Consider the following 22,942-nt stretch of genomic DNA (forward strand, 5'->3'; position numbering starts at 1 on the left):
ATGTTGCTCAGGCTGGTCTCAAACTCCTGTCCTCAAGCGATCCTCCTGCCTCAGTCTCCCGAGTAGATGGGAATACAGCCACGCACCACCTTGCCTGCCTCTGACCATTTTTTGTAAGATGGCAATTCCACCACAGTCACTTTCTAAGACCCTTCATCTGTTTTACTTTTCTTTATTGAGTGGTACATAAAACACTTATTGTTTATTGTCCATCTTTCCCCAGTAGAAAGTCAGCCTTATGAGAGCAGAAACTTCACTCACTGCATTTGTCCAGTGTCTAAAATAGTACCCAACACACAAATTAAAGAACAATCACCAGCCTAGCCAACACAGTGAAACCCGGTCTCTACTAAAAATACAAAAAATTAGCGGGGTGTGGTGACTGGTGCCGGAAGGCTGAGGCAGGAGAACTGCTTGAACCCGAGAGGCAGAGGTTGCAATGAGCCAAGACTGCACCACTGCACTCCAGCCTGGGCAACAGAGCGAGACTCCATCTCAAAAAAAAAAAAAAAAAAAAAATCTTAAAGAAACAGGATTTTATACATATATCTCGATTTTACAAATGAAGAGGAATCAATTCAGACAGGTTATATAATTTGACCATGGTTCCACAGCTAGTATGAAGTGGAGCCAGAATTTGAACTGGATATATCTGGATCCAGTTGACACTATCCATATTCAAAATCAGAGCTAAGGCTGCCTCAGGCATTTCTTGGCCAAAAAACAGGTATTATGTCCTCCCTTCACCACCTCTAATCTTCGCTACAACCCATGGGTGGTCCACCAGCCTTGCTGCATATCCAGAAATTAAGTGATTTGCCTATGACTGCACAACTACGCACAACTAGTAAGTGATAGAACTGAACCCTAAATCTCAAGAAGGGGAAGCGAAAAAGTTCAGGAGAGTGGCAGACAGGTGGTTATCAGGAACTAAGAAAGCAGTGCAGTGGCTCACGTCTGCAATCCCAACACTTTGGGAGGCCGAGGCAGGTGGATCCCCTGAGGTCAGGAGTTCGAGACCAGCCTGGTCAAAATGGCAAAACCTCCTCTCTACCAAAAATACAAAAATTAGCTGGGCGTGGTAGCACGTGCCTGTAATCCCAGCTACTCGGGAAGCTGAGGCAGGAGAATTGCTTGAACCCGGAGGGTGGAGGTTGTTATGAGCCAAGATTGCGCCACTGCACTCCAGCCGGCAAGACTCTGTCTCAAAAAATAAAAAAGGATAAGGGCTGACCATTCCGCCTGCTGCTACACCTCAGGCCAGGTCAGCGCAAGCCCAGGTTTCCTAAGGCCTATAGCAGTAACAGACAAAAACAAGGCTCCGAGCTTAAAGCTATAAAGAAGTTGCCAAAAGCACGGTGGCTCATACCTGTAATCCCAACACTTTGGGAGGCTGATGTGGGTGGATCACCTGAGGTCAAGAGTTTAAGACCAGACTGGCCAACATGGTGAAACTCCGTCTCTTATAAAAATACAAAAATTAGCCAAGTGTCACAGTGGCCAGAGCCTGTAATTCCAGCTACTCGGAACGCTGAGGCAGGAGAATTAGCTCAAACCTGGCAGGTGGAGGTTGCAGTGAGCTGATCACACCACTGCACTCCAGCCTGGGTGACAGAGCAAGACTCCATCTCAAAAAAAAAAAAAAAAGGAGTTGCCAAAGGGAAATAATTCTTCAGCAGCAACCAGGCCTAGCAGTTTAGATGTATCCCAGGCTAGAAAGCCTCAAAAACTTTGCGGATGCTATCTTGAGACAATGTATTGTTTTGAGTGCCTCTTCAAACTGTCTCCATGCTGGGGGGATACATTCAGCCCATACCTGAAAGTAACAGGATAGGCAGATGTAATGGTGAAGAGTCTTGCCCTGGAAATAAAATGGGGTCCAATCTAATTGGGCTCCTACTTTCTCTGTTTCTGTAAATGCTTCTCCCTGTTGGTTTTCGTACAACACTAAGCAATACAACTCTCAGAAGAAAGAGTAGGCCGGGCGCGGTGGCTCAAGCCTGTAATCCCAGCACTTTGGGAGGCCGAGACGGGCGGATCACGAGGTCAGGAGATGGAGACCCTCCTGGCTAACACGGTGAAACCCCGTCTCTACTAAAAAATACAAAAAACTAGCCGGGCGAGGTGGCGGGCGCCTGTAGCCCCAGGTACTCAGGAGGCTGAGGCAGGAGAATGGCTTAAACCCGGGAGGCGGAGCTTACAGTGAGCTGAGATCCGGCCACTGCACTCCAGCCTGGGCGACAGAGCGAGACTCCGTCTAAAAAAATAAAAATAAATAAAAAATAAAAAGAAAGAGTATGTTAGTCCTCAGGAGCAGCAAGAAAGTAACCCTTCAGCCAATCTTAGGAACCCTGCACCCAAACCAGACAGAGCCTACACTGTGAGTGGCTGGAGAGCTGGGAACAATGCCTTCACACTCAGAGCAATGGCATTCTCGGCTCCAACATCCACCTGTGAACACTTTACTAAGTGTTTTAACTCTCACTACCAGGCAAGGCAAATTCTATTCAGTTTCAGGAGAATGATGTGGACAGAAGGGTAGGTAGTGATTTGCCCAAAAATCAGAGCAGGCATTTAAATCCCAATTTTCTCACCTATTGCCATTGAGGGAGAAAAGTAGGCCATTAACTGGCAGAGGGAACCTAACCTTTCTTGCTTTTTTTTTTTTTTTGAAACAGAGTATCACTCTGTGGTGATCTTGGCTAACTGCAACCTCTGCCTCCCTAGTTCAAGCCTCAGCCTCCTGAGCAGCTGAGATTACAGGCGCAGACCACCACGTCCGGCTAATTTCTTTGTATTTTTAGTAGTGACGGGGTTTCACCATGTTGGCCAGACTGGTCTCGAACTCCTGACCTCAGGCAATCCACCTGCCTCGGCTTCCCAAAGTGCTGGGATTACAGGTATGAGCCACTCTTGCTACCTTTTATCATGATCGCAAGACTCCTCTCCCAAAGGAAATATCAGGCATTACTGACTTTGGAGGATGAAACAAAGACACTATTACCCTCATCCACCAGATTTCACTTTAACACCCAAGGGTGCCCTCCTCAATCCCAGTTAGAATCGCCAGCACTCAGCAGGGGCAGCAAACACAATGCCTCCAGGCCCAAATGGCTAAAGCAGGCAGGATGGAACACAAGAGGTAACAATAGGTAAATGAGGATTGCAGGAGAGAGCAGAGGACAGGACAGCAGAGTGCAATCAACACCCAGTAAAGGCATTCAAGTTCAATATTTTAAAATCCTGCCGGCTGGGTGCAGTGGTTCATGCATCTGTACTCCCAGCTACTCAGGAGTAGGCTGAGGTGGGAGGATCGCTTGAAGCCATGAGTTCCAGATCAGTCTGGGTAACAAGGAAAGACCACCGACCCCTCCGTCTAAAAATCCTCAGCAACTTTTGTTTGTTTGTTTGTTTGTTTAGAGACCAGAGTCTTGCTTGAGGTCAGGAGTTTCAGACCAGCCTGGCCAACATGGTGAAACCCTGTCTCTACTGAAAATACAAAAATTAGCCAGGCATGATGGCAGATGCCTGTAACCCCAGCTACTTGGGAGGCTGAGGCAGGAGAATCGTTTGAACCTGGGAGGAGGAGGTTGCAGTGAGCCAAGACTGTGCCACTGCACTCCAGCCTTCGGCCTCCCAAAGTGCTGGGATTACAGGCGTGACCCAATGGACCCAGCCCAAAATTATTTATATTATCTTTTTCTACTTGGCCAATGTTAAAAAGTTATTTCTCATTTATGATCAAGATTTCGACCAGCATCTCACTTGTAGTCACCGTTCTTAGTATCATGACTGTCAGCAGGATTATCACTTGGCTCTTGAGGACTGAGTTCAAACTTCTCAGAGATGCACAGTTTATGAGCTCATCCAGGCTACGGAGGCAGGAGGTCAATCCCAGGTGAAAACAAACGAAATGCTTCAAAGGAACTAGCAACTAAGCATCCTAAAGCACTTAACTAGTTAATTATCTGGTGAGAAGCAAATGTAAACAAACTGCTCCAAAAAAGGTCCCTGGAGAGTGTGGGCTCAGGCCAGCAAGGCCTAACAGCGGGGGCTGGACCAACCCACATTTCCTCCCCAGGACCAGCAATAATAGCGCCTACACTTCACAAGGTCACTGATAATGACTGTAAAAATGCACTCCCCCTGGGCTGTACGCAGCCGTACAACATATATCTTAGAAGCGCTTTCAAAAAGGGCCTGAGGGACTTGGGAGCTTCCCACAGGCTCAGCTCTTGCTTGCCAGTGAGATGAACAACTAGATAGCAGAAACACTACTGACATATGAAAGGTCACAAATGTTTTTATAAGCTGGGAAGGGCTGGGCTGGGAATTGTTCTCAAGGTCAATGAAGAGTGGTGACAGTCCTCACCTTTCCAGACCCAAGTCATACTTTCCTTCTATACAATCTCATCTAATCACCATGGCCCCTGAAGAATGCAATTTTAGCTGTACATATTTATTATTTCTTTTAGAAAGATATGACTGTTATTTCCTGTGTTCCTTTTACAAGGGAACGAGTTTGTTGGGGGGAGGGGCTGGCTTACTACTGTGAGGGGCATTTTGAAGTGTCTCACCGTCAGGGACAAGATTCTCTGTCTCGGAATGGGCACGATGGCTCATGCCTGTAATCCTAACAGTTTGAAGCTGATGTGGGCAGATTGCCTGAGCTCAGGAGTTCCGGACCAGCCTGGGCAACATGGTGAAACCCATCTCTACTGAAATACAAAACATTAGTCGGGCATGGTGACACGCGCCTGTAGTCCCAACTACTTGGGAGGGTGAGGCATGAGAATTGCTTGAACCCGTAAGGCAGAGGTTCAGTGAGCAGAAATTGCGCCACTGCACTCTAGCCTGGGCAACAGAGAAACTCCTTCCCAAAAAAAAGAAAAAAAAATTATCTGTCTCCATTCAAACTATTGGGGTTTGTTGCTAATTTCTGTGGGGCATGGTTTTAACCTTAATATCCTGCACAGAGCTAGATGTTAAAGAGAAGGATGCTTGGTGGGCGCAAGGTTTTAAGAAAAACACTCAAAGGCCGGGCACGGTGGCTCACGCCTGTAATGCCAGCATTTTGGGAGGCCGAGGTGGGAGGATCACAAGGTCACAAGTTTGAGACCGGCCTGGCCAACACAGTGAAACCCCATCTCTACTAAAAGTGGCGGGCACCTGTAATCCCAGCTACTTGGGAGGCTGAGGCAGGAGAATCGCTTGAACCTGGAGGCAGAGGTTGCGGCGAGCCGAGATCGTGCCACTGCACTCCAGCCTCAGCGACAGACCTAGACTCCGTCTCAAAACAAAACAAAACAAAAACACTCAAGAAGAGAAATCTCTATGGTTACTACATTAATTTTTTTTTTTTTTAATACTTTGGCCACAGATTTAAGTAGCTAAACTCAACCTTCTTCTAGGAAACCAACAGGTCAGTAGTCTTCCTGATAGAACACACCTTGTAGAGACTAGCTACCTGATACAGCCAGAAACTGATGCTAGCTGTCGGGGGCCCACAGCAGTGGAGAGGTGGAAACTGCAAAGGGCTGGCCCCTGGAATGTTTTAAGTCATCAGACCTAGACAACCATGACTTTTCTCTGCAGGACTGTACCAACAGTTTTAGAAAGATGCGCTAAATCCTCTCCTGTCACAGAAGTAAAAACAAGAAGGCCTGTGATTGCTGGAATTTGTAGCCCACAGCAACCATGGCAGCTCTCTTAATACCCAGAGCACGCTGGGAACAGGCCCTCCCATGCAGACAATGAAAAAAGGGCTGAGAAGTTACTAGTGAAAAGCTCATTAGCCTCCTTTCTTTGAAGCCACAGTGAAACCAACCTTTTTCCAGAGTTCCAGGGACAGACTGCTCAGCAGAATCATGCCTAAATTGCCCAACTGCTTCACAGAAAGCCCCTTCTGAGGACATCACAGTCCGTAAGGCTCAACCTTTCCATAAAGACTAGCACCAGCTGAGAGGTGGCCCCTTTAGGCATGGTATATCTGGAACTGTGCTTTCTGTGATATTACAAATCTTAAATGCCTTCTTTTTACTAAAGGGACAGACATAAAGAAATCAGCACAGATAGCCTCAAACAAACTGATCTGTTTTTTCCCACTACCCATGGCCTTTTTTGTTGTTTTGTTGTACATGTTCCAAAACAGCAGCAGCTACAGGAAGCACTGGGGATCCCACAGTGAAGCGGCAGTCACATTTTGGGGAGAATGGCCTCTTCTCCAAAGAAAGAGAAGAAAATCAAAGTTCTGATCTCCTGAATTTAATCTAACTATGGGCCGGGTGTGGTGGCTCACACCTGCAATCCCAGCACTCTGGGAGGCTGAAACGGGAGGATCGCTTATGTCCAGACATTCGAGACCAACACAGGCAACATGGTGAGACCCTGTCTCTACAAAAAATCAAAAATAATCAGGTGTAGTGGCGCACACCTGTAGTCCGAGCTACTCAGGAGGTTGAGGTTGAAGTGGGAGGATCACTTGAGCCTGGGAGGTCGAGACTGCAGTGAGCCATCATCGCACCACTGCGCTCAGCCTGGGTGACAGAGTGAGACCCTGTCTCAAAAAAAAAAAACAACTTTTTTTTTTTGAGACGGAGTTTCGCTCTTGTTGCCCCGGCTGGAGTGCAATGGCTCGATCTTGGCTCACCGCAACCTGCACCTCCCAGGTTCAAGCGATTCTCCTGCCTTGACCTCCCGAGTAGCTGGGATTACAGGCATGCACCACCACACCTGGCTAATTTTGTATTTTTAGTAGAGACAGGGTTTCTCCATGTTGGTCAAGCTGGTCTCAAACTCCCGACCTCAGGTGATCCACCCACCTCAGCCTCCCAAAGTGCTGGGATTACAGGCGTGAGCCACTGTGCCCGACAAAAAATTTTAAAAATAAATAAATAACTCTAGCTATATCACACTTCTGCTAAAAAAAAAAAAAAGAAAAAGTTCAAAGCTCCTTGCACTTTCAGGACAAAGTTCAAGCTTCCAGAACCAAGTACCAAGAAGCCTTTCCCAATCTGGTCCCTACATACCTCTGTGGTCTCATCTCTTTCCACTCAACCCTGCCAACCCTCTCCCCTTCGGCCAGAAGGAAATACTTGTAGCCCTCCCAATGCTACGTATTTGTCTCTCTCGGCCTCCTCATCCATGCCTGCTTTGGCCCTACACTCTACCTGCCACTCCCAGACTTACCACTGCTTAATTCAACTGATCTTTCAAATCTTAACTTAGGCATCCTCTTCTCTACAAGACCTTCTCTGATCCAGCCATGGTACCCCACTTATGCCTCTTCCTGAAGGTGTTGCCGGACCTGACCCCCCACTAAACTGGGTCTCCATGCCTGGTATGCAATAGTTATTTAATGTTTAATGACACCTTCCTATGGACTCATACACCATCCAGCATCACTGATGGGGCAGTGTTTGGATAACTAGCTCATGGGGGTAGAAAGTAAACATACATTTCAATTCTTAATCCAGAAAACCAGTCATCCTTTAACTTACTCAAGATGCAGTTTCAAGCTGCATGCCTTGACCTTGAGAAAAATAATAAAAGGAAACTTGCAAGATATAGGGAAATCAGAGAGGCTGTCAATGCTTTATAATAACCACTGGTCCAATTACATGTATGTATCATCTGCTGCCTTCCCCTAGCTGGGTTAGCTCATTAGCAACAGTATGAACTAGGCCTCTTGTTGTGTGTGTGTGTGTGTTGTGGTGTTTTTTTTTTTTTTTTTTTTTGAGACGGAGTCTTGCTCTGCCACCCAGGCTGGAGTGCAGTGGCCAGATCTCAGCTCACTGCAAGCTCCGCCTCCTGGGTTTACACCATTCTCCTGCCTCAGCCTCCCGAGTAGCTGGGACTACAGGCGCCCGCCTCGTCGCCCGGCTAGTTTTTTTTTTTTGTATTTTTAAGTAGAGACAGGGTTTCACCATATTAGCCAGGATGCTCTTGATCTCCTGACCTCATGATCCGCCCGTCTCGGCCTCCCAAAGTGCTGGGATTACAGGCTTGAGCCACCGCGCCCGGCCGTGCGTTTTTTTAAAGACAGAGTCTCACTCTGTCGCCCAGGCTTGATGATCTCTGCTCACTGCAACCTCCACCTCCCAGGTCCAAGAGATTCTCCTGCCTCAGCCTCCGGAGTAGCTGGGATTACAGGTACCCACCACCATGCCCAGCTAATTTTTGTATTTTTAGTAGAGACGGCGTTTCGCCATGTTGGCCAGGCTGGTCTTGAACTCCTGACCTCAGGTGATCTGTCCACCTCGGCCTCCCAAAGTGCTGGGATTACAGGTGTGATCCACCACGCCTAGCATATTTTATTGATTGTCTTAAACAATGGGAGATGTAGGACGAAACCCTGTCTCAAAAAAAAAAAAAAAAAAGAAAAAGAAAAAAGTGTTTGCCATACTAACTAAAAGCAAATAACCTATTTACAGAATATGTGAGGGACTTCTCAGTCAATCTTTCTCTAAATGACACAATAGGATTTGATACTAAGAATTCGGAAGTTATACAGGAAACAATGACCTCAGATGACTCACATACAAAAAAATTCTTCCAGGCTGGGCAGCACGGCAAGACCTTGTGTCTACAAAAAAAATTGTTTTAAATTAGCCAGGCACATAGTGGTACACGCCTATGGACCCAGCTACTCAGGAGGCTGAAGCTGCAGTGTCCTGAGTAGCTGGGTCCACAGGCGTCTGCTGTATTTCCACCACTGTGCTCCAACCTTGGCAACAGAGCAAGACCCTCCTCTGTATTAAGAAAGGGGCTGGGCGCAATGGCTCACGCCTGTAATTCCAGCACTTTGGGAGGCCGAAGCGCGCGGATCACGAGGTCAGGAGATCGAGACCATCCTGGCTAACACGGTGAAACCCCCTCTCTACTAAAAATACAAAAAATTAGCTGGGCGTAGTGGCGGGCGCCTGCAGTACCAGCTACTCCGGAGGCTGAGCCAGGAGAACAGTGTGAACCCGGGAGGCAGAGCTTGCAGTGAGCTGAGATCGCACCACTGCACTCCAGCCTGGGCGACAGAGGAAGACTCTGTCTCAAAAAAAAAAAAAGAAAAGAAAGGAAGGGAGGGAGGGGAGCAGAGAAAGGGCAGTGGAGGGGAGGGGAGGTGAGAAATTCTACATGTTGTCAAAAAATTTTTGGCTGGGCATGGTGGCTCACACCTGTAATCCCAGCACCTTGGGAGGCTGAGGCAGGCGGAGATTGCTTGAGGAGGAAATTGCCTGAGACTGCAGTGCGTGTTCTCCACTGCACCCTAGCCTGGGCAACAGAGCAAGACCCTGTCTCAAAAAAAAAGAAAAAAGAAAACAATTTTCTTGTGGTGTTGGAGGGCAGGTATCTCCAAAATCCTTTACTTTCAAGGATTAGAACTGCCTCTGGATTTTTGTGGAGTTTCAATATTCACATTTAGGTTACTAGTCTTCACCCAGCTTTTGTTGTTTTGGAATAGGGTATTCAAAGCTCATTACCAGTAGGAAGAGGGGATCACCTGAAGCCAAGCCTCTTACATATACAATTGCCTATGTACGAAAGACATGTATAGCCTGCAGTCAGTTGGTTTCCCAACGATGTGGACATATCATCTCCCTGGCTCCCCTCTTTCAAAAGTGCATATTTACAAGAACCTTTGTGAAATTTGAAAAGGGAATCAAATTCAAGACAGTGTTCAAATATAAGCCCAGACAAACTATTAAAAATGAAAGGTGGCTGAGGATGGTGGCTCATGCCTGTAATCCTAGAACTCTGGGAGGCTGAGGCGGGAGGACTGCTAGAGCCCAAGAATTCAAGGTTGCAGTAAGCTATGATTATGCCACTGCACTTCAGCCTGGGAAACTAAATGAGACCCTGTATCTAAAGTAAATAAATAAATAAATATATATATTAAATGAAAGCTGCCAGGCCAGTGGCACATGCCTGTGATCTACTGGGAGGCCCAGGAGTTCCAGCCCAGCCTGGGCAACCCCATCTCAAAAAACAAACAAACAAACAAACAAACAACAACAACAACAACAAAAGGCCAGGCCCAGTGGCTCATGCCTGTAATCCCAGCACTTTGGGAGCCCAAGGCAGGAGGATCACTTGAGGCCAGGAGTTCGAGGCCAGCGTGGCCAACATGGTGAAACCCCGCCTCTACTAAAAATAAAAAAATCAGCTGGGCGTGGTGGCGGGCGCCTTGTGATCCCAGCTACTCGGGAGGCTGAAGCAGGAGAACTGCTTGAACCTGGGAATTGGAGGTTGCAGTGAGATTGAGCCACTGCACTCCAGCCTGGGCAATGGAGTAAGACCTTGTATCAGGCCGGGCGCGGTGGCTCAAGCTTGTAATCCCAGCACTTTGGGAGGCCGAGACGGGCGGATCACGAGGTCAGGAGATCGAGACCATCCTGGCTAACACGGTGAAACCCCGTCTCTACTAAAAATACAAAAAACTAGCCGGGCAAGGTGGCGGCGCCTGTAGTCCCAGCTACCCAGGAGGCTGAGGCAGGAGAATGGCGTGAACCCGAGAGGCGGAGCTTGCAGTGAGCTGAGATCCAGCCACTGCACTCCAGCCTGGGTGACAGAGCCAGACTCCGTCTCAAAAAAAAAAAAAAAAAAAAAAGACCTTGTCTCAAAAAAAAAAAAGGAAAGGAAAAGAAAGAACACCCAATTTCCAATTTCCACATGTGCCCAGGTAGAGAGGGAGCAGCAAAATGCTAGAGAAAAAAAATCCCAGCCTTGAAATAAGATAGGCTTGGGATCAAATCCCAGCTTCCCCCACTTACTACCTGTGTGATCTTGTGCGAAACTTCCATTTCCTTGTCTATAAAAGGAGGACAGACCGGGCGCGGTGGCTCAAGCCTGTAATCCCAGCACTTTGGGAGGCCGAGGCGGGCGGATCACGAGGTCAGGAGATCGAGACCATCCTGGCTAACACGGTGAAACCCCGTCTCTACTAAAACATAAAAAAAACTAGCCGGGGCCGGGCGCGGTGGCTCAAGCCTGTAATCCCAGCACTTTGGGAGGCCGAGGTGGGCGGATCACGAGGTCAGGAGATCGAGACCATCCTGGCTAACACGGTGAAACCCCGTCTCTACTAAAAAATACAAAAAACTAGCCGGGCGAGGTGGCGGGCGCCTGTAGTCCCAGCTACTCGGGAGGCTGAGGCAGGAGAATGGCGTGAACCCAGGAGGCGGAGCTTGCAGTGAGCTGAGATCCGGCCACTGCACTCCAGCCCGGGCGACAGAGCGAGACTCCGTCTAAAAAAAAAAAAAAAAAAAAAAAAAAAAAAACTAGCCGGCGAGGTGGCGGGTGCCTGTAGTCCCAGCTACTTGGGAGGCTGAGGCAGGAGAATGGCGTGAACCCAGGAGGCGGAGCTTGCAGTGAGCCAGGATCCAGCCACTACACTCCAGCCTGGGCGACAGAGCGAGACTCCGTCTCAAAAAAAAAAAAAAAAAAAAAGGAGGACAATGCCTCAACAGGTTGTTTCAAGGATTCAATTAAATAAGATATATTAGAGAACCTGCATTTTGGCACAGGTGTTCATGATGCCAATAAAGCAAAGTTTGTGTTCCACCTCTGTACTTTCTTTTTTTTTGAGACGGAGTTTCACTCTTGTTGCCTAGGTTGGAGTGCAATGGCATGATCTTAGCTCACTACAACCTCCGCCTCCCAGGTTCAAGCAATTCTCCTGCCTCAGCCTCCCAAGTAGCTGGGATTACAGGTATGTGCCATCACATCCGGTTAATTTTTGTATTTTTAGTAGAGACAGGGTTTCACCATGTTGGCCAGGCTGGTCTCGAACTCCTGACCTCGGGTGATCTACCCACCTCAGCCTCCCACGGTGCTGGGATTACAGGTGTGAGCCACAGCACCTGGCCGTGGTACATTTTTAAAGGATATTACTAAAGTAAGGGATAGTAGAAAGAACACTGGCTTTCTGCCTCTGCTGCTGCCATGGTTCCTGTGAAAAAGCCTCTGGTGAAGGGGGGGCAAAAAAAAGAAGCAAGTTCTCAATCTCAAGTTCACTCTTGATCGCACTCACCCTGTAGAAGATGGAATCATGGATGCTACCAATTTTGAGCAGTTTTTGCAAGAAAAGATCAAAGTGAACAGAAAAGCTGAGAACCTTGGTGGAGGGGTGGTGACCGTTGAAAGGAGTAAGCAGCAAGATCAACGTGACATCCGTGGTGCCTTTCTCCAAAAGGTATTTCAAATATCTCACTAAAAAATATTTGAAGAAGAATAATCTACGTGATTGGTTGCTCCTAGTTGCTAACAGCAAAGATAGTTACAAATTACGTTACTTCCAGATCTACCAGGACTAAGAGGAGGAAGACGAGGATTAAATTTCATTTATCTGGAATATTTCTTATAAGTTATTAAATAAAACTTGGGAACCAAAAGAAAAAAGAAAGAACACGGGACAAGCATCAGAAAGACCTAAGTCTCTAAATCTCACATTTCTAGGCTTATTCAGCTATTAAATGGGGGACTGCACTAGCTAATTTCTAATTGACTTAATCATTCTGAAAAAGAAAAGTAAGCCCCAATTTCTGCTGAATCCTATTCATTTTTGTTCATTTGCCTCCAACTTCTCTAACATGAGGAACTTATGACCTTTTGAAACAGGTGGGGAAAACCAAAGAAAGGCCAAGATGCCCAAGAAACGTATCATTTGCATGACATTAATAATTGTAAGCCAAGCTTTTTTATAGGGGATGACATGAGGGGTGTCTGGATGATTCACTCAGATTAGAGGTAGGCAATAAACGCCTGTACCGAAAATGTTGCATTTTCTGGCACAAAGTTACTGGTAAGAACACTGTCTAGCATATAGCAGACACTCAAAAATGCTGGTTGAATGAACAAGGAGCCAACTGACACCTGTTACTCCCTATAAAATCTTTAACTTTCTTTACTTAAGCCAAAACTCAAGAAAGATGGTTGTCACATTAAGAAAGCTACTAAATATCCTCTGAACGAACTAACCCTTCAAATTCTCAATTATGCTAAATGGAAAAACATAAACAACTGTGAGAGAAATGCTGAACCAGCGGAAAAACTTCAAAGCCAAGTTTCAACATTCCCGTAGAGCTAGATACACCCACTGACTGCTGCCAGGGTCAATTTCCCGGCCTCTTCCAGGGCTCACAAGCACCCTCAAAAAGCGCTTAGGAAAAAAAAACCCAGCGCCTACTCTACCCTGGTACACTCGACTCCTCACACACGTAAACCTTTAAGGTGGATGTCAGTGGAGCCAGCATTGAACAGCCACGAACATGAGGAGACGAAAAAGGCATCTCCCCATCTTCACCACAGATAAACTTTGAAAAGACCAAATTATTCACGAATCTAAGAGAATTCACAGATCCTGTTTGAGACAAACTATTTTCCTACAGTTTCTGGAGGCAAACTAAAACTCCCCAAAACGGTCCATCTCCCCACTCCTCTCCCAGGAATGCGCCTGTTTTACATATCACACCCCTCCCCCTGGACTCCCACAAGCGCACTCCTAGACCCTCCCGGGGCCTCGGATCGCTGAGTGGCAGAGGGGGCTGCCCGCAGAGCTTTCGGTTGCTTTGGCAGTGTCCCCGTGAGACCTGCCTGCCTGCCCACAAACTCTTCTTGGAGTAAAAGTGAAAGACAAAAAAACCCAGACTCGCCCACCGTGACGGATGGTGGGGGATTTTAGCAGAGTTGAGCAGCCCAAAGAGGACTCAATTTCCCCCCCCCGCCCTCGGCAGCCTCCTCCCGCTTTCCTGCGAAGCCGGACGTGCGTCCCGGTTCCGCGCAAGCCCCCCCACCCACCCACATGGTGTGTCCCTCCCCGTCAGACCACATGAACTTTAAAATGGTGCCTCGGGCCACAGGGCCCGTCGGAAAGAGTCACAGAGGCCCGGGGCCAGCGAGCGGGCGCGGGGGGTCAGGAAAGGAGGCCCCAGGTGGCGGGTGGGGCGCTCCGGGTGACGCGCGCGTTAGTGGGCGGAGGGAGGCGCACCAGGCAAAGGAAAGGAGGGAAATGGATCGCGGCCCCTTTAAGAGGCCTTCACGGCGCTCAGGAACTGGGGGCCTCTCCTCCACCCTCAGCCCGGCGTGTGGGGTCCTTCCTTGGGGAGAACTATCTCCAGACCCGCTCCCCGGAGGCTCCCCTCACGCCAGGTCTCGCCCGGCCCTGCCCTGGGGCGGCGGCCCCTCCTTACCCCGCTGTCTGCCGCCTCTTCCCAGCTCTCAGCGACCTCCTCATCTTCCATCTTACTCGCCGCTTTCCCTCCTCCCCAACCCCCTCCCCGCGCCTGCGCTTTGAAGCGCGCCTCCGTCGCGGGCGCAGGCACGCAAGGCTTTACTCAATGGACCCCGCCCGCTGCCTAGCCCGGAAGAGGCGCCAGGCAAGGTCCCAAGAGTACATTGGGGCAGCCATATTGGAAGGGGGCAGAGAAGGCGGAAAGATGCCATCTTTCTTAAGGGCCAACGCGTTATCCGTCTTACAGAATGGGAGTTCAAGGGAAGTCATCATCTCGAGTACCGGAAGTGTGTTCTTTGGAACCATCTTTTCTAAGGGCAGGCATTTAAAACTTTTTTTTTCTTTTAAAGTGAGTCGTAGTTTTCCTAAACTACAGATAATGGTATCTTCATAATTCTGAAAACATTTTTAAACACCAACAAATCATAAAAAAACTGCTGATGCAGAAACCATTTTATTATTTCTGATAGGGTGAAAATGATTACATTATTTCCTGCTCATAAAGCAGTATTCTAATCATTTATTACCACCATATCCGCTATCGTAAGGTAAAGACGGTAAAAGATAATATTGCACCTCAGCTGAGACAACCAGTGGGATTCCCAGCTACTAAAGTTCTCCTGGGTCTTTAATGGTAGATAAATACGTTAGTTTTACCTGTAAAAATTATTGGCCAGGCACGGTGGCTCACGCCTGTAATACCAGCACTTTGGGAGGCTGAAGCAGGCAGATTACCTGAGGTCAGGAGTTCAAGACCAGCCTGGCCAACATGATGAAACCCGTCTCTACTAAAAACACGGAGTGGTGGCACACGCCTGTTATCCCAGCTACTCAGGAGGCTGAGGCAGGAGAATCGCTTGAGCCAGGGAGGCGGAGGTTGCAGTGAGCCGAGATTATGCCACTGCACTCCAGCCTGGCCAACAGAGTGAGGCTCTGTCTCAAAAAAAAAAAAAAAAAAAAAGAGGCCAGGCGCGGTGGCTCACGCCTGTAATCCCAGCACTTTGGGAGGCCCAGGCGGGCGGATCACAAGGTCAGGAGATCGAGACCACGGTGAAACCCCGTCTCTACTAAACATACAAAAAATTAGCCGGGCGCGGTGGCGGGGGCCTGTAGTCCCAGCTACTCAGGAGGCTGAGTCAGGAGAACGCCATGAACCCGGGAGGCGGAGCTTGCAGTGAGCTGAGATCGGCCACTGCACTCCAGCCTGGGGGACAGAGCAAGATTATGTCTCAAAAAAAAAAAAAATTATTTATGTGGGGCCAGGCGTAGTGGCTCACGCCTATGATCCCACTTTGGGAGGCAGAGGCGGGCAGATCACCTGAGGTCAGGGGTTCGAGACCAGCCTGACCAACATGGAGAAACCCCTGTCTCTACTTAAAATACAAAATTAGTCACGAGGTCGGGAGATCGAGACCATCCTGGCTAACACGGTGAAACCCTATCTCTACTAAAAAATACAAAAAACTAGCCGGGCAAGGTGGTGGGCGCCTGTAGTCCCAGCTACTCCGGAGGCTGAGGCAGGAGAATGGCGTAAACCTGGGAGGTGGAGCTGAGATCGGGCCACTGCACTCCAGCCTGGGCGACAGAGCGAGACTCCATCTCAAAAAAGAAAAAAAAAAAATACAAAATTAGGCAGGCATGGTGGCACATGCCTGTAATCCCAGCTACTCGGGAGGCTGAGGCAGGAAAATCGCTTGAACCTGGGAGGCGAAGGTTGCGGTGAGCCGAGAGCACGCCATTGCACTCCAGCCTGGATAACAAGAGCGAAACTCCATCTCAAAAAAAAAGTTATTCATGTGGCCGGGTGCAGTGGCTCACGCCTATAATCCCAGCACTTTGGAAGGGTGAGGCGGGTGGATCACTTGAGCCCTGCAGTTTGAGACCAGCCTGGGCAACAAGGCAAAAGCCCATCTCTACTGAAAAAAAAAAAGCTGTGTGATCTTACCCAAGTTACATAAGGATTCTATGTCTCAGTTTCCCCAAGTGTATACATTAGAGATAGCTACTTCGAAAGTAGATTGTAAGAATTTAACCAGTTACTATGCTGAAATGCCTAGAACAAGAGTCCTAAGCATTAGCTATTATCATTATGGGAGTGTCTTGTCTGCCCGAGGAAGATTGTAATGGTAACTTCTGTAATCATCCTTTCTTTCTTTTTTTTTTTTTTTTTTTTTGAGACGGAGTCTTGCTCTGCCACCCAGGCTGGAGTGCAGTGGCCGGCTCTCAGCTCACTGCAAGCTCCGCCTCCCGGTTCACGCCATTCTCCTGTCTCAGCCTCCTGAGTAGCTGGGACTACAGGCGCCGCCTCGTCGCCCGGCTCGTTTTTTGTATTTTTTAGTAGAGACGGGGTTTCACCGTATTAGCCAGGATGGTCTCGATCTCCTGACCTTGTGATCCGCCCGTCTCGGCCTCCCAAAGTGCTGGGATTACAGGCTTGAGCCACCGCGCCCGGCCCATCCTTTCTTTCTTAAAATATAAGGGCAAGGAGATGCCAGGCGCCGTGGCTCACGCCTATAATCCCAACACTTTGGGAGGCCGAGGTGGGCGAGTCACTTGAGGTCAGGAGTTCAAGACCAGCCTGGTCAACATGGTGAAACCCCATCTCTACCAAAGATACAAAAATTAGCTGGGTGTGGTGGCAGGCACCTGTAATCCCAGCTACTTGGGAAGCTGAGGCAGGAGAGTTGCTTGAACCCAGGAGGTGGCGATTGCAGTGAGCCAAGATTGTGCCATTGCACTCCAGCCTGGGCAACAGAGTGAGACTCCGTCTCAAAAAATAAAAAAATAAAAAGGCGGGGAGATAAGCAAACACCATGTGTTTATATTCTTACTGACATGTTCCTGTTTTTCTCTCAGTTTTAAACACATGTCATTCAGTAGTGTTGCATTTGGCTGCTATAACCAAGTTATCTGACTTGGAATGTGTTTTTTCTTATATTTTTAGTATGCCATTAATCTTTATGAAGTAAAATCTTCCTGTTGTGAAATTTCGCAATTTGTATTCTTTTTTTTTTTTTTCAGAGTCTCACTGTCGCCCAGGCTGGAGTGCAGTGGCGCAATCTTGGCTCATTGCAGCCTCTGCCTCCTGGGTTCATGTGATTCTCCTGCCTCAACCTTCCAAGTAGCCGAGACTATAGGTGCTTGCCACCATGCCCAGCTAATTTTTGTATTTTTAGTACAGACCAGGTATCACCATGTTGGCCAGGTTGCTCTGGAACCCCTAACCTCAGATGATTTGCCCGCCTCACCAAAGTGAACCACCCTGCCTGGCCTGTTATTGGTATTCTTAATGATTATTATCATAAACTGCAACCATGTGTTAAATATTACTGGTCTTTATTTAGAAGTTTAAGTGACACGCTTACTAATTCTCTGGTTTGACGACTTCCTGACTCTGAAATATTGTTCACTTCCAGGGTCTGTCCTCAGTCCACTGTTCTCACCTAGATGCTCATGGTATAAGCCATCCACTGTATGCTGAAGACTGCCAAAGTTGACTTCTAGCTGTGAACTCACCTGATGTTTCTGATTCCGATTTTTATAACTAGGCTTCTTATTGCCATCTCCACATGGATATTTCACCAGCAGTTTTAAGTCTCTAAGTCTAAAACTCAAGTAATCCTGGGCTGGACACAGTGGTTCACGCCTGTAATCCCAGCACTTTGGGAGGCCAAGGCGGGGAGATCACGAGGTCAGGAGTTCGAGACCAGCCTGACCAACATGGTGAAACCCCATCTCTACTAAAAATACAAAAATTAGCCAGGTGTGGTGGTACATGCCTGTAATCCCAGGTACTCAGGAGGCAGAGGCAGCAGAATCGCTTGAACCTGGTAGTTGGAGGTTACAGTGAGCCAAGATCAAGCCACTGCACTCCAGCCCCAGTGACAGAGCAATATTCCATCTCAAAAAACAAAAAACAAAAAACAAAACAAAACAAGAAAAAAACCACAAAAACTCAGTAATTCTGTTGAGTTCACCAATTTCATGGATTTTTTTTTTTTTTTTTTAATTTTTATTTTTTTTTGAGACGGAGTCTTGCTCTGTCGCCCAGGCTGGAGTGCAGTGGGCGGATCTCAGCTCACTGCAAGCTCCGCCTCCTGGGTTTACGCCATTCTCCTGCCTCAGCCTCCAGAGTAGCTGGGACTACAGGCGCCCGCCACCTCGCCCGGCTAGTTTTTTGTATTTTTAGTAGAGACGGGGTTTCACCATGTTAGCCAGGATGGTCTCGATCTCCTGACCTCGTGATCCGCCCGTCTCGGCCTCCCAAAGTGCTGGGATTACAGGCTTGAGCCACCGCGCCCGGCGGATTTTGTCTTGTTCACTCTCTGAGACTATATTTACTTGGAATACATTCTCCTGTGAACCCATTCTTTGAAGTGAACTATCCTGACTGAGTTTTGCCAACAGCGAAGTGGTTGAAACTGTCAGACATAACCTCATTCTGGAGCAATAGTTTTTCCTAAATGCAAGTGACTCCTATATTTAAGCTCTGTCGTTATGCCTTATTACCAGCAGAGGGAGATGGTTTCTTACAATTTTGCCATATTGGGCAACAACCCTTAACAAAGGCATTAGTTGGGCATTTCTGAGACTGAATTTTCAAGGAGACAAGAAAGATAGAGATCTTGGAAATCATCTGAGAATACTGCAAATGAAATAGTTTTTGTTCCATAAAATGGGTAACCAGGAGGTCAGTCTTCGTTAATCACATAGACCCCTTGTGACCTTGGGCAAGTCTCTTCTCTTTCAGTCTGATTCCTCATCTGTAAAATCAGGGATGGAACCAAATTAGCTCTAAAATTGAAAAAGTAATGGCAGTTTCTTCTTCCAGGGATAAATCCAAAAAGTTGAGGCAGTGGCGGCCCAGCACAGTGACTCACGCCTGTAATCCCAGCACTTTGGGAGGCCGAGGCGGGCGGATCACAAGGTCAAGGAGATCGAGACCATCCTGGTGAACACGGTGAAACCCTGTCTCTACTGAAAATACAAAAAAATTAGCCGGGCATGGTGGCAGGCAGGCACCTGTAGTCCCAGCTTCTAGGGAGGCTGAGGCAGGAGAATGGCGTTAACCCGGGAGGTGGCGGAGCTTGCAGTGAGTGGAGATTGCACCACTGCATTCCAGCCTGGGCAACAGAGCGAGACTCTGTCTCAAAAAAAAAAAAAAAAAGTTGAGGCAGTGGCATACACAGGTATTGTCAGAGGCCCTAAAGCATGAGTCTCTCTCTCTGTCTCTCTCACACTCACTCTTTCTGGTCTCACTCGGTCACCAGGCTGGAGTACAGTGGCATAATCATGGCTCACTGCAACCTCCACCTTCCAGGCACAAGCGATCCTCACGCTTCTGAAGTCTCCTGAGTACTGAGTAGCTGAGACTATAGGTGTGTGCCTCCACACCCAGCTAAGTTTTTGCTTTTTGCTTATTTTTTTATTTTATTTTTTTATTTTTGGAGACAGAGTTTCTCTTGTCACCCAGGCTGGAGTGCAATGGCACGATCTCAGCTCATTGCATCTTTCACCTTCCAGATTCAAGCAATTCTACTGCCTCAGTCTTCTGAGTAGCTGAGATTAGAGGCCTGTGCCACCACACCAATCTAATTATTTTTCTTTTCTTTTTTTTTTTAGACAGAATCTCACTCTTTTGCCCAGGCTGGAGTGCAATGGTGGGTTCTCGGCTCACTGCAACCTCCGCCTCCCGGGTTCAAGTGGTTCTCCTACCTCAGCTTCCCAAGTAGCTGGGATTACAGGCGCCTGCCACTAAGCCTGGCTAATTTTTGTATTTTTAGTAGAGACGGGGTATCATCATGCTGGCCAGGCTGGTCTCAAACTCCCAACCTCAGGTGATCCACCCATCTCGGCCTCCCAAAGTGCTGGGATTACTGGTAGGAGCCACCGCGCCCGGCCCTAAATTTTGTAACATACAGACAGTTTCTCCATGTTGGCCAGGCTGGTCTCGGACTCCTGACCTTAGGTGATTTTTTTTTTTTTTCTGAGACAGAGTCCACTTTTTTTTTTTTTGAGACAGTGTCTTGTCTTGCTCTGTCGCCCAGGCTGGAGTGCGTGATCTCAGCTCACTGCAACCTCTGCCTCCCAGGTTCAAGCAATTCTTCTGCCTCAGCCTCCTGAGCAGCTGGGACTACAGGCACATGCCACCATGCCTGGCTAATTTTTGTATTTTTAATAGAGACGGGATTCACCATACTGGCCAGGCTGGTCTCAAACTCCTGACCTCGTGATCTGCCTGCCTCGGCCTCCCAAAGTGCTAGGATTACAGCCATGAGTCACTGCAACTGTCTTTTTGTTGTTGTTGTTGTTGACAGACTTTTGCTTTTATTGCCCAGGCTACAGTGCAATGGCATGATCTCAGCTCACCACAACCTCCGCCTCATGTGTTCAAGCGATTCTCCTGCCTCAGCCTCCCGAGTAGCTGGGATTACAGGCATGTGCCACCACACCCAGCTAATTTTGTATTTTTAGTAGAAATGGAGTTTCTCCATGTTGGTCAGGTTGGTCTTGAACTCCTGACCTCAGGTGATCAGCCCGCCTCGGCCTTCCAAGGTGCTGGGATTACCAGATTATCAGGTGCTGGTGAGCCACCGCACCCGGCTGCATTTTTTTTTTTTTTTTAAGAGGTGGGGTCTCCCTATGTTGCCCAGGAGGGAACTCCTGGGCTCAAGCAATCTGCCCACCTTGGCCTGCCAGTGTTGAAACTGCAGGCATGAGCCACTGTGTCTGACTTCTGGGGCCTGTATGTTAAACCTGCACTCAAAACTTCAGGTGCTTTTGGCACACCATATAAAACACTTTGATGCTAATCAGAATACAAGCTCAAAGCCCATCATGAGATAACTTTGTATCTGATGCGCAAGCTGAAGCTATGTAGATAGTTGTGATATGTAAACGGCAACTTACCATTATTGAAAATGTGCAGGCTGGGTGTGGTGGCTCACCCCTGTAATCCCGGCACTTTGGGAGGCCAACGCAGGCAGATCACCTAAGGTTAAGAGTTCGAGACCAACTTGGCCAACATGGTGAAATCCTGCCCCTACTAAAAATACAAAAATTAGATCTGGTGCGGTAGCTCACGCCTGTAATCCCAGCACTTTGGAAGGCTGAGGCAGGTGGAGCACGAGGTCAGGAGTTCGAGATCAGCCTGGCCAGCATGGTGAAACCTCGTCTCTACTAAAAATACAAAAAGTTAGCCGGGCATGGTGATGCGCACCCGTAGTCCCAGCTACTCAGGAGGCCGAGGCAGGAGAATTGCTTGAACCTGGGAGGTGGAGGTTGCAGTGAGCCGAGATCATGCCACTGCACTAGCCTAGGTGACAGAGTGAGACTCCGTCTCAAAAAAAGAGAAAAGAAATAAATAAAAAAAATAAAAATAAGGCCAGGTGTTGTGGCTCACCCCTGTAATCCCAGCACTTTGGGAGGCCAAGGCGGGCGGATCACCTGAAGTCAGGAGTTGGTGACCAGCCTGGCCAACATAGTGAAACCCTGTCTCTACTAAAAATACAAAAAATTAGCCGGGCGTGGTGGCAGACGCCTGTAGTCCCAGCTACTCTGGAGGCTGAGGCAGGAGAATGGTGTGAACCTGGGAGGCGGGGCTTGCAGTGAGCAGAAATCACGCCAGTGCGCTCTAGCCTGGGCGACAGAGAGAAACTCCATCTCAAAAAAAACCAAAAACTACATTTGGCAAATAGCAAATTGGTTGAACCCAGGAGGCGGAGGTTGCAGTGAGTGGAGTTGGTGCCACTGCACTCTAGTCTGGGTGACAGAGCAAGACTCTGTCTCAAAAAAAAAAAAACACATAGCGGCCGGGCGCGGTGGCTCACGCCTGTAATCCCAGCACTTTGGGAGGCTGAGGCGGGCGGATCACAAGGTCAGGAGATCGAGACCATCCTGGCTAAGACGGTGAAACCCCGTCTCTGCTAAAAATACAAAAAAAAATTAGCCGGGTGCGTTGGCAGGGGCCTGTAGTCCCCGCTACTCAGGAGGCTGAGACAGGAGAATGGCATGAACCCGGGAGGCGGAGCTTGTAGTGAGCCCAGATCGCGCCACTGCACTCCAGCCTGGGTGATGAGCAAGACTCCATCTCAAAAAAAAAACAAAAAACAAAAAACAAAAAACCACATAAATAAATAAATATCAGTAAATAAATAAATAAATAAAAACTACATTGGTTCGGTGCAGAAAGACTGGAAACTTGAAGTGGGGGCTTCCACGTTATAGGTAGATTTAAAAACTGTCTGATTGGCAATGAGTTGAAAGAGTTATCAATAGGCCTGGTGTGGTGGCACACGCCTGTAATCCCAGCACTTTGGGAGGCCAAGGCAAGTGGATTGCTCGAGCTCAGAAGTTTGAGACAAGCATGGGCAACATGGTGAACCCTGTGTCTACAACAAAATGGAAAAATTTGCCAGGCATGGTGGTGCCCGCCTGTAGTCCTAGCTACTCAGGAGGCTAAGGTAGGAGGACAGCTTGAGCCCGAAAGGCAGAGGTTGCAGCGAACCAAGAACTCATCACTAGACTCCAGCTTGGGCAACAGAGCCAGACCCTGTCTCAAGAAAAAACTTATTATCAATAGAAATGAATGTCTGGGTTATGATAAGGGTTGTGGACACCAAAGTTTTATCATGCATGTGAAGCCTCCAGGTGGCAGGCAGGCTCCAGAGAGAATAGATCGTAAATGTTTCTTACCAGTCTTAAGGTCTGTTGTGTTGA

General features: G+C 48.2%; 1 protein-coding gene and 1 pseudogene across 7 annotated transcripts in view; one reads left to right on the plus strand and one right to left on the minus strand.

The window, feature by feature from the left end:
• Positions 1-14,461, minus strand: part of SZRD1 (SUZ RNA binding domain containing 1) — a 39,108-nt gene extending 24,647 nt beyond the window's left edge. For 4 of the 7 annotated variants that reach the window (XM_033228266.1, XM_033228264.1, XM_033228262.1 and 1 more), the window contains exon 1: positions 14,184-14,461. In XM_033228266.1, the coding sequence (XP_033084157.1) occupies positions 14,184-14,227 (44 nt within the window). In that variant the 5' untranslated portion in view covers positions 14,228-14,461. The remainder of the gene's footprint in view (positions 1-14,183) is intronic. The other 3 variants (XM_033228263.1, XM_033228261.1, XM_033228267.1) reach the window with 2 other exon arrangements.
• LOC117093273 lies at positions 11,938-12,329 on the plus strand (annotated as a pseudogene).
• Positions 14,462-22,942: the final 8,481 nt, after the last annotated feature.

Source organism: Trachypithecus francoisi, unplaced genomic scaffold (genome assembly GCF_009764315.1).
Source record: "Trachypithecus francoisi isolate TF-2019V2 unplaced genomic scaffold, Tfra_2.0 Lachesis_group12, whole genome shotgun sequence".
NCBI lineage: Eukaryota > Metazoa > Chordata > Mammalia > Primates > Cercopithecidae > Trachypithecus > Trachypithecus francoisi.